Below are 11,804 nucleotides of genomic sequence, written 5' to 3'. Positions count from 1 at the left end.
CGGAGTAGCGATGGGGTCCCCCCTTGGGCCCTTGCTAGCCAACGTATTCATGTCGTCTATTGAAGAGAAATTAGATGTTGACGGCAAACTGCCACCTTACTATCGTCGATATGTTGACGACACATTCACTGTGATGCCCGATTTGTCTACAGCTAGGGACTTTCTTAACACCCTCAACCACGCTCACCCCGCCATCAACTTTACTATGGAGGTCGAAAATGATGGAATGCTTCCCTTTCTCGGTACTCAACTCCTAAACAGAGCGCCTCGTATTGAAACTAAAGTGTTTGTGAAGCCAACAAACAGTGGTCTGCTTCTCCATTACCACAGTCATGTCGATAATAGGTACAAGCGCGGACTATTGACAACTATGCTCGATCGCGCACATCGCCTGTCTTCGTCATGGTCCTACTTCACTGAGGAGTGCGAACGACTGAAGTCTGTTTTCTCTAAACTGAAATATCCCAAGCACCTTGTTGACTCCACTGTCAAAACCTTCCTAAATTTAAAGGTCGCTGACCAGCCCTCATTACGGTCCAGATCTACGACAGAAAACACTACTCGGGTTGTCATACCCTTTAAAGACCAGGAGTCTGCTAATATCGTGAAGACACAGTTGAAAGATCTCAGTGTGAAGCTGCAGACCAGTGTTCAACCGGTGTTTACGAGCCGCAAGATTGCCCAGGAGTTCCCGACAAGCGAACCTAAGCCTCAGCTCATTGATCAACAATGCGTTGTGTATAACTTCAAGTGTGACCAGTGCGATGCTGGTTATGTCGGTTACACCCGTGGCCATCTGTTCGTACGCGTTGATGGACATAGAAGCAAGACCTCGTCAGTACGCAATCACTATGATAGTAGACACGCAGGCAGGATTCCGGATGACCTTCGCAATTGTTTTAGCGTGTTGAAAAAATGCCACAACAAGTTTGATTGTCTCATTAATGAGATGTTACTCATTAAACAATTACGACCGTGTTTAAATGTACAATCAGACTCAGTTCGCGCTAAAGTCTTTGTCTAACTTATGCAAATTAGAAACTCTGAACTCTTAGTTACCCTTGAAATCGCATATTTAATTAGTTTCCCTTGACAATGGCGCCAAGATGTCGCCGAAACGTCGGATTTATCTATCGTTAGTTTTTGCCTGTATATGATAATCAAAGACAAACAAATTATTAATACTGTGGTTTTGACGTTAATCAAACGTGGAGGAATTTCAGAAGCCTCGCCTGAGTGGGTCTTAGCGACACTTGAGGACTCCAGCTTGAGGCTAAACACGAAAATACCCCAGTGCTTGCGTGCATTTGTATTTGCATTAAGAAAATAAATATATTATTGTTGTTGTTGCTGTTGTTGCGCGCGGGTTGTTCCTAACACGTGGCAGAACGACGTTGTAGCCTCTCTCACGAATTTGGCGTGTGCAGGTAGAAGACTACAGATAAATATCACCCGAAGCCTAAATGAGCTAACAATATTCCTCTAGTGGATCAAAACCAAATAAACAGCTAGCAATAAGTTAAATGGCATTGAAGCAGAACGAAAATATTTGCTCTCTTGTACCGCTGTAGCCTCCTCCGCAACCTTACTTTGGGCCGTTACGCACGACTACGGTGGAGACTCACTCCCAGGTATAAATCTCGTAGATATTATTTAGGCTGTAACCTGCAACGCTGTTTTGTAAGAACAGTCCTAGAAGTCTTGAAGATCCGAAACTATCCCACATGATTTCTCCCACAAAGCAGTGAGAAATAGGAGAAATGTCAATAGATTATCAAGGTAACAGAGTGAGTCTCCCATATAGGTCTTATATCCAAGGTAACCCCTCTTAAGTTATTGTTAGACATCGTACCCAGTTCTTCCACGATGAAGTTTCGAGAAGGTCGCTTCGGTTGTCCACGCATCGCGCGAGTAACACCCTCGGAGGAAATGGGTACCATGTCTAAAAATAACTTAAGAGGGATTACCTTGGGTAAAAGGCCTATATGGGGGATTCACTCTCTTACCTTGATAATTTCTTGGGGAAAGGCTAACACTCGAAAGGTCAACGTTGGAAACTCAGCGGTACGGCGCTGCGTTTTCGTTGAACTACTTAACATATATGAGAATAATATATGACTCTACAGAACAACCATCATTCAACATTTTCTTACCATTCTTGAGTTTTTATTGCTCTTATAAAGTTATCTTTTTTTGGTCCGTTCTAAAGTGAGATGAGGCGCAAGATTAAGTAATCAAAATCAAACATAAGCTTCAAGGAGGTTAGAAGTGAAGAAACTGAACCTGTGTGGTTTCACTGTCGTAACACGATGACTGATGGACCCAGTAAGTGATTGAAACTTAATGGGATTTCAGCATTTGGTAGTAATGTCTTTTTAAATATCTATTTATGTCATCTACGGGTTATCGAAGGGTGAAATATCGGCATTATGAACCAGGATTTAAAAACAAAGAGAACACGCCTGCCTTTTCTTCACAATCAGACACTACAAGATAACTATTTTGTTAAAAAAAAAAATAGGCTTTTGCTTTTAACTACCTGGCAAAACTGGGAAGTCCTCGTCGGGCTTCATCGGTCACAACAGAGGTAGGTACGCTGCTAAGTCTGGGCGAAACGAGGATGGGAGTCGAGGAAAGTTGAACTCTCATCGACTGTCATTCAAACGTGGCCAATCATCATGGGACTAGTGACCAAAAGTTAGCAGAAATTAGGTAGCGAACGAGCGAGAAAGGTCGTCCACGTTCGTAAAAATGCGAGGCATCGAATACAAATTCGAATACAACGGCCAAGAGTCCATGATATCGCTGAAGTCCTGGCCCCAGTTGTCCAAAGGCTGGATGACGCTATTCACTCGATAAATTGCTATCTCCAGTGGATAAGTGTTAACAAAACAAACCATGCTGCCCGCTGGATAGCGATTCATCCGGTGGATAGCGTTATCCACCCTTAATTTCGTGTAAGGGAGCTAACCACTGTAAGATACATTGAGAATAAAAAAAGGTCAAACGTGTTTTCTTTCATGAATATATTCAACCTTAATAAGAACTACTTCCCAATGAGCGGCTTTGGTGGTTAAATGTAGCATATATCTCGGGCCTGATGGGAGTGTTTTGGAGACTTTGGTCTTGAGATAGACTTTTGCCGGTTATTCACGTTTCAAGTAAATAAATCTACAATATTTAGCGAGGAAGCCACACCAGCCTTAGCTGGTTTTCATGCGGGCCGAATTGGAGTTTGGAGATGTCGGTTTTCGTGGAGAAAGGAAAACCGGCCGAGAACCCAGAGAAAAAGTCTCGGAGCAAGGCGAGACCCAACAACAAACTCAACCTCCATATCATGGCACCGGGCCGAAATCGTACCCGGGCCACATTGGTGGGAGGCGAGCGCTCTCACCACTGCGCCATCCCTATTCCCCCCCAGTTGATAACCAAACTAATTAACCCGGCATCGACTGACAGAACAGCTTTTATTTGACCCAGAAGGGGACAGTGAACAAACCGAATAATTTGTCGTTATCAATCCATTTCAGTGCAAGGTTTATTCAGAAGCCGAAAGGTTCTTTTTAAAGCTACCTGTAAACAATGTCACATTACATAGTTATTTACCAAGCTCGAAGTTAACTGAAGTCCGGAGAGATGCTGGTAAAAATATCGCAAGAATTTAAAATACTACAGCGAACGTCGGAAATTTGCAGGATAATTAATTATCGCAAATGACCCAGTGAAGATAGGATGATAACTTATTAGAGAAAAAGGAGAGAGGTAGAAGGTGACCTCTTGTAATTAAAGTTAGCTCATAAAATGGATAAAGCGTTTTTAGAACTACTAACACTGTACATTTACACGTTGGAATTTTTGAATTACATTGTACTTTAAGCGTCAGCTTGTAAACGAGCGTTTAACGAAAATTAGCATCAGGAAACTTTCAAACAAAGAAAAGCACAGGATGTAAATCTTTCTGGTATGATAAGCGGTCTCTTGGAAACTTCTAATATCTCTCCTAGTAAGTTCAAATTAAAATAGTAGGATGTAACTACTACCGCACTTGTGACAAAAATTTAATTATATGGTCGGAGTGAGGTTTTGAGGTTTTGAGGTTTATATGGTATGAGTTGAATCTCCAAACTGACTGGTACATGGATGTACTTTAATTTTTCATTTTTTTTGTGTGCACATTCATTTTTTTCTTTTTCGTTCTCTGTATGTGTGTCTGTGTCTGTGCGTGTGTGTGTGTGTGAATGAAATCGTGTCCTGAGACGAAAACTCCAGGACTTTTTCCGAAATTTTTTCTTTACATGAAACCTCTTTTGTCGAAAATTCTTGCTCATATTTCCCTGAAATGCTTGCTAGCCATAAATGTCTCTATAGAGTACATTTTGTATGGATATTAGTAGTATTTCGAGCTCAGCGTTGGTCTCAAAACAAACTGCTGTTAATTGAACAAATACTCAAATAAACGAAATTAAAACGGGCGGAACTTCTTACTGTAAAACTTTGGTAACCAAGGTCACATGCAAGCCAGCTTAACTTGAAGCTCTCTACCCCTAGGAAGCGAAAATGTTATTGTTATTTTCTCGTCACTGTTTGGCCAAATTAAGCAAAATTTGTGTAGTCATGACTCCTTCCTAAAATGTGATTGGTTCTTGTCCGTTGTTGGATCCACGTAGCAGCACTACCGTGTAAACTAAAACATTGTAATTTTACTTGGGGCGTGCAGCCGTGTCGTGAAAATACCTCAAGATGGACGCCGGAGTCAAAATTGCACTCTTGTTGAAATTGTTCCTCGGAGTTGGTGAGTTGGTTTTATCTACGTTTTAATTTGACATTAGCGTGTGACAACTTTAACTGTCAACAGTAACAAATTCACTGTGACCTAGGAAATATAAATTATCACACGAAACTGATTGCTCACGTTTTAGTGTTCTATGAAATCGCCTGTATCAGTTGAAAACAGAATGAATTAAGAACAATCGGCGACAATCTTGAAAATATCAACACCTACTTGAATTTTGTATGTGTGCCAGCACAAAAGACTTTGGATAGTTTGTACTATAGGCTAGCCAAAACCAAGGAAAAATAACGCAGCTTCATTTCCACGGCAAGGCCTAACGTCCACACCGGCTAATCTGTCACGAAAACGGAGCTTTTGGAAAACGCTTTTCAAACCGGAGGAATTTGAAAACCCCGACGTTTTGTTTTCGTACGGAAGGGAACATTTTGAAATGGGAACTTTTCGTGGCATGACGATAATCATGTAATTTCCCTGCCCGCCATTTGTTGCGGTTTTATATTCCCTTGGCATAGTGTGGACGGAAAATCATTTGATGCGTTTTCAGAGTGAAACCTCCAATTCCTCGGCCGGTGTAATGTGGATGTGGCCATATAAAGGTCCCTGATACTAGCTCAAAAGGTTCAGACCTTGTCAATTTAAGGACAGGTTTGTATAACATCACATGGCATTTTGATGCCTTTCTTCGGTATGCCGCTAAAAGCTAAGGCGGTTAAATCTTTTGCCTTCTTCCATTTAAAACCTTCATGGCGCTTCGTTTGATAATAAAAATCGCTACATACTCGCTCTTCCCTGAAGAAATTCTGGCGAAGATTACTTGGTTCATTTCATTTTATTGTTAAGCAGCATTTTTGCTCCGGTGCATGCAAGTTAACAGCCAATTATTTCACATTATTCATAATTTTTTAAATTCTTTTTCCGAGACGTTATGATATTCGTTTCGATTCTTCGTTTTCTGGATGACATAGTTATATTTGGATAAACATCAGTCGGCGTAAAATTAATTGAACTCTGCATGGGAGTTTAACTAGGAAAATTATAAATAAAAATGGTTAAATTTTGTGAAAGCGGCTACCCCATAAGTTATTATTTGGACAAGAACTATAATAGAAGGATAGAATTTAAAAGATTAAATAAAATTACCAAAACAAGCTTTTAAAGAGAGATAATTGAAAGCTGAGTGAATCGGAAAGTGGAGATGGCAGCCCTCTTCAGATACCCAGCCTGACAAATACCAGTGGAGTTTGTAACAATTTATTACGGTATTTGTTAATGCCATCTATTAGATTTTTCAGTTTCACAGGCCTTTTAGTATAGACTACGAATAAAACAAAAAAACTAGCTTAAGAACAGGGTGTCTAAAAATACACGTTTATAATATCTATTTCGGTCCTTTTTCAAATTGATTGACATTGACAGGCATGACTGACAGCTGTCGAAGGCATATTGGTCGTTTGAAACAAAAAGCTAGAAAAATGAAGTTTGCATTAAGAAACTTTACCAGGAACAATATCTTGAATCCTCGCGAGAAACGTAACCTAATTTTAATCAAGACCTTACGAGGTCTTAGATATAGAAAGCTAACAAAAGAAGACTACTCCTGAATCAGAGTCAAACTTTGCACAGCTGATTATTCTAAGTTAACAGTTAAAGTTTTGTGGATAAAAGGCTAAAATGTGACCAACGTAAATTTAAGCTATTTGTAATGTTGGTAAAATATGTAGTTTCACACTAGTTTAGGTTGTCCTTGCCTCTTAGCCTGTTGTTGATATCATGGTTTAGCAGTTCTCTTTTGTTTTTGCCGTATTTCTTGATACCACTAGGAATGAATAACTCAAGCATGTGCAATTTGTCCTCAAACAACAAAAGACACCTTTGAGACCCGAGATTAAAACGTTCACTTTAAAGAACAGCGCTCTCTACTTTCTAATAATCAGTGCTTGACATATCACTAATTATTTCAAATCTCTTTCCCCCATGTAGGTTTAGTTGTTGGAGGTATGTACAAAAATTACTTAAAATACGCCTTAAAGTAAAACGTGAAATATTGTTTGCTGTCGTTGGTATATATGGATAGCGACAGAAGAAAATAGAGGTGAAAGGTACATTGGAAAGGCAACCCTACTAACCAGCAACGGAAAAAAAACAAAACAAAACAAAACAAAAATTGAGAGAAGTCTGTGATATAAAATATGGGAGGGTAGAATTTATTTAAGTTTACTCAATACAGATTAAACATGCCGCTTTTTAGTTCATGTGGAGGCGCTATGGTCTCATGTGCGCTCCTTTCGAATTTCGGATCGAGCGGTTTGGGTTCGAGTCCTGGCCGGGGACATTATGTTGTGTTCTTAGGCAAGACAATTTGCCCTTACAGTACCTCTCTCCACACAGTTGTATAAATGAGTACCAGCGAATTTAATGCTGAGGTTAACCCTGTAATTGCCTAGCATCTCGACCAAGGGGGGGGGGGGGGGGGTTAGAAATATGCCTAGTAGTCGCTTCATACTACAGTAATCGGGTTATTCGGGTTAAGCTCCGGCCTGATGGGCCACTTGGTTCGTATGTACACTTTACCCTATTTTACCTTTTTCAATTCATAACCATGCTTCACGTCTAACTGATTTTTCCATAACGTTGGAAAAAACCTGCTGTTAGAAAACTGTATCATCTGTCTTTCGTCGTTTAAAACTACCATACGATATGTATCTATCCCTAGATAGAGGAGCATGCATTTAATTGCTTGCTTCTAAATATTTTTGAACGTCAATGTTATGTACTATTTTGCTCATGCAGTCGAAAATTAAACTAGCGATTATCCAACTCTTTAAAACGATATTCTGAGAGTTCATCAGTAAAAAGAACCGTACAACTGAAAGCACTAATTATCACAATCGGTCCTCTAATCTATAGATTTCAAGGTGGATTGCAAAACAATATTTTTCAATATCGTAAATTAAAAATAAAACTGTTAACTTGAGATATACCAGTACAACATTCTTAGGATTGTCATCTTTAAAGGTGTCCTGACCCCAGTTGTTCAAAGGCTGGATAACGCTATCCACCGGATAAATCGCTATCCAGTGGATAAGTGTTAACAAAACAAACTATGCTATCCGTTGGATGGTGATTTATCCGGTGGATAGCGTTATACACCTTTCCAACAACCTGGGCCTGATCTTTAACCGACGGTGTTGTATGACTGATGTTATCTTGTTGCAGAGTATTTTTCGTTTTAAGACCTTGCTTTATTTTTAAAAGAGACTAAACGCATGCCTGGTGGATCTTCAATATTGCAGATTGTGACTCTCCGATGGGAATGGAAAATAATCAAATCCCAAACTCCGCATTATCAGCTGCCTCAGTGGTATGTACCAAGTATATATACAAAGATAAAACGGCAACCTCCACAGTACTCCATGACAGGAACAAGAACGAGCACAACAACGACGACAGCTTTGTAATTTTTGATCAACAAGTAGTGTACACAAGAAACTGAATTGCAAACATAATTGGGAGTAACTTACTCGGAATAACTTATAATTAGCAGATTAACTTTTATTTATGCAAGAAAACTAAAGAAAGAAATAAAAAAAAGAAAAAAAGGCATGCAAAGAGTCGATTCAACTCATTTATTTGTTTCATTACTTGCTTTTGTCAGTATGCCAATAGCCCATCTTATGCAGCCAGTCAAGGAAGGCTTAACAAACCCACTTCGTACATTGCCGCAGCCAACAACAAGGGGCAGTGGGTTGAGGTGGACTTTGGACATGGAAAGGTGGCTAAAGTGACCAAAATCGGAACTCAGGGCCGCTATCATGTATCACAGTGGGTGACCGAGTACATGGTGTCGTACAGCATAGATGGGGGATACTTTCAGTTTCAGCTACTCAAGCATTACAATGAACCACGGGTAAGAACTTATTTATGCATTAATAAAACCTAAATTTTAATGTGATAACCATGGACCCGCTGTAGTCATCATTGCAGACATAGTAAAGCAGTTCACTTCCGGTCAAGGGACATTTTCCAGCACTTGACTTTCTCAAGACAGTTTTGTTTGTAATATATAAAAATTATTTACAAAGCACATGAAGATGTCTGTTGCTTATAAATCAAAAGTCTGCCTTAAATTAAATTTTCATTCTTCTTTAATTTGTATTTTCAAGTTATCCATCAAGTGTGAACAGTTGGGATGTATCTCGAGTTCTCAAGTCGAATGATCTTGGTCTAAAAATTCATGTAGGCAGTATAACCTCATAATCGTACCAGCAGCCTTAGGAAACGACAGTTAATGCGTCTCTTTCACTATATACCTCTTCCACTCCTTAACAAACTGGAAAGGCTTGAGAAGATTATTATAATTTATTCTGTTGATATCAGAATAAATTAAATAATTTCTCAAAGCTTACTTTTGGCAAAAAAATAATATATCAATAAATAAGCAAGTAAATAAAATAATAATAATAATAATAATAATAATAATAATAATAATAAAATAAACTCTTACTAACCGAGCGTGAGGACCGTACCGGAAAATATTGGCCGAGGTCGTGGCAGTACGGACCGACCATAGCGACCGAGGGACAATATTCTGTAGTACGGTTATCGCAAGCTAGTCAGTAAGTAGTGTATTATATGGCACGGGGCCTTGAGTTTATTTATTTTTCGAAGGCAAAAAATACACAACTTATGACCGTTTCCGTGGAAACGGTCCGCATGGCAAAATCCCGACCAAGAAAGAACCAATCTGATCTCTCGGAATTACACCTTGTAACATATTGCTATTTGATGTCTGCTGTTGTCTATTCCAGTAAGATGGCAGTAAATAAACTTTTGCATTTTCAGAAATATGTCGCTAACAAGGACTACACCCATGAAGTAATCAATACCTTGGAGGAGCCAATTATTGCTCGCATTATTCGAATTCATCCAGTTGCGTGGTACAGTCATATCTCCATGAGGTTTGAATTGTATGGATGCTATTCAGGTGAGCTGGATGAGGACATGCATTTACTTGAATACATTTTTTTTGTAAATGTAAAATTTTTCAGTCGTTCTTGTATATATTGTGTAATGAAATATGCTGGTTGGATTCAGTTGTTTGTTGTTTACTTCCTAACTGCTTATTAGAATGGTATACTATCGTACTTACAAGATACACTTGATGGGAGGAATTGCCGTCAAGTAAATGGAAAAGAAAATTGTGTTCTTGTTCGGTTAAATTTGCTGCAAAATTACGTTTGTTAAAATGGCAGGTTTGTGATAATGCTGTCCACAAAGCCTCTATTTTGTCGAGTTCGCCTACTGTCACAAGCAAATTGTTAACCATGAGGGTCAGAACGAGCAAAACTCAAGGGGGTGGGGAGCTGGGGTAACAAAATGAAAAAAGTAAAAACATCTGTGGATAGGCTAGTTTGTTATCAACGGCGAAATGGATATATATGGGACAGAACATAATGTTTGTCGGTGTTGTTTGTTGTCGAAAGCTAATCAAGCCTAGTGGCTCTCCAACCGTCATAAAATTAATAGTTTTAATAATTTACTCTTAAGTTACATTTAAAAGTTATTCTCAATTTTTTTTGTTTTGGCTTTTAAAGGTTTTTCAACTCCTAAGCCTCCCACTTGCATGGCTGGTCTGGGAATGGAAAATGACAAAATTCCTGATTCTGCGATAACGGCATCTAGCGTGTATGGCAGCTACCGAGCTGATCAGGGTCGGCTTTACAATCAGGGCGGCTCTCGCGGCTCTGGAAGCTGGCTAGCGGGTACAAACAACTATAACCAATGGTTTCAAGTTGCGCTTGGAGACTGGACCAAAGTCACAAGGGTATGCACCCAGGGGAGACTAAACGGAGGTAACTGGGTTACAAAGTACAAGCTCGCTTACGGTTACGATGGTGTGTTTTACAAGGAATATAAAGAAGAAGGAGAGGACGCCAAGGTACGTGTTTATTGTATTGAGTTAACAGTTTCAGAGAGAAAACTTCCTCACAAGAGGGAATAAACTTTCTATGTTCTTGATGACCATCTAGTCCCTACAGTCTGTTATTTACGCTTGCTGACTGATAAGAGGACATTGTAGGACGTCATCGCGCCATGGCAGGTGTTAGTGAGCTTAGAGAGTTAATAATTTTAAAATAACTAGGACTCGAAGATCTGGAGAAAAAAAAACATACAGACCGACAGCTATATGTTGATACTTCGAAAAGGAAAGGTAGGTTCGGATTTGGAGTGCACATGTAGACTGAAAAGAACAATGCTCTCGTGAGTTTTGATTGCGGATTAATCCTGTATATCACTAGTTTGGCTGTACATCGAGCCTCTTTATCATAAAGTCTGTTGCTTTCTTTTCCTGTATGAGAAATCAAGTTCTGGATTGTTTATTTCAAGTCCGGTCCTCTCAAATCATTTCTTTCTTTGCTTTAAATAACTCAAAACAAATCAGTTCACTTCATAAACTTCGAACGCGGAATAAAACAATAGCAATCGATCTCGTGGTATTATGACCACCTTGCTAGTCGTATACATATCGTTACTTGTCATATAAAATACTACCAATCAGAATACTGGAAAACCGATGTATATTCCACGGCATTACATCCAACCGTCCCATCATGCACCGCGCGTATGTCGTATTGCTTGTAACGGACGGTCACTGTATTTTCTACGGAATTGTATAAAATAGTTATGCAACGTTCTCTCGTGGTATACCATGGAATTTCCCACTTGTCATTTGTATTTTCGTGGTATACACACTCGCGTAAAGGCTTGTGTGTATACCAAAAAAATTCAAGTGACTCGTGGGTCATACCATGATATACCACCCGAGAGCGTTTCGTAACTAGTATATACATACGTTATATATCACTAGCTTTACCTACTTATTCACCCAGGGACTCCATGGATGCCTCCTCGTGGGGTCAACGAAAAGGGACACATTGCTCAGAATGCTACTCTTCCGTGACCTGTACTTACCGTTCTCGGGTTTTAGACGCGCAGCATCTTGATTGCGAGC

The 11,804-nt window shown here is 39.5% G+C and overlaps 1 protein-coding gene across 1 annotated transcript in view; it reads left to right on the top strand.

The window, feature by feature from the left end:
- Positions 1-7,904: 7,904 nt before the first annotated feature.
- The window catches only part of LOC110058099 (uncharacterized), a 51,652-nt gene continuing 47,752 nt past the window's right edge, over positions 7,905-11,804 (top strand). Inside the window, exons 1-4 of the mRNA XM_089289734.1 lie at positions 7,905-8,153; positions 8,448-8,699; positions 9,635-9,776; positions 10,387-10,730. Of these exons, the coding sequence (XP_089145860.1) occupies positions 8,100-8,153; positions 8,448-8,699; positions 9,635-9,776; positions 10,387-10,730 (792 nt within the window). The 5' untranslated portion in view covers positions 7,905-8,099. The remainder of the gene's footprint in view (positions 8,154-8,447; positions 8,700-9,634; positions 9,777-10,386; positions 10,731-11,804) is intronic.

Source organism: Orbicella faveolata, unplaced genomic scaffold (genome assembly GCF_042242905.1).
Source record: "Orbicella faveolata isolate gen_17 unplaced genomic scaffold, um_ofav_v1 contig_2, whole genome shotgun sequence".
Taxonomy (NCBI): Eukaryota; Metazoa; Cnidaria; class Anthozoa; order Scleractinia; family Merulinidae; genus Orbicella; species Orbicella faveolata.
This window is presented reverse-complemented; position numbering and strand designations above follow the sequence as displayed.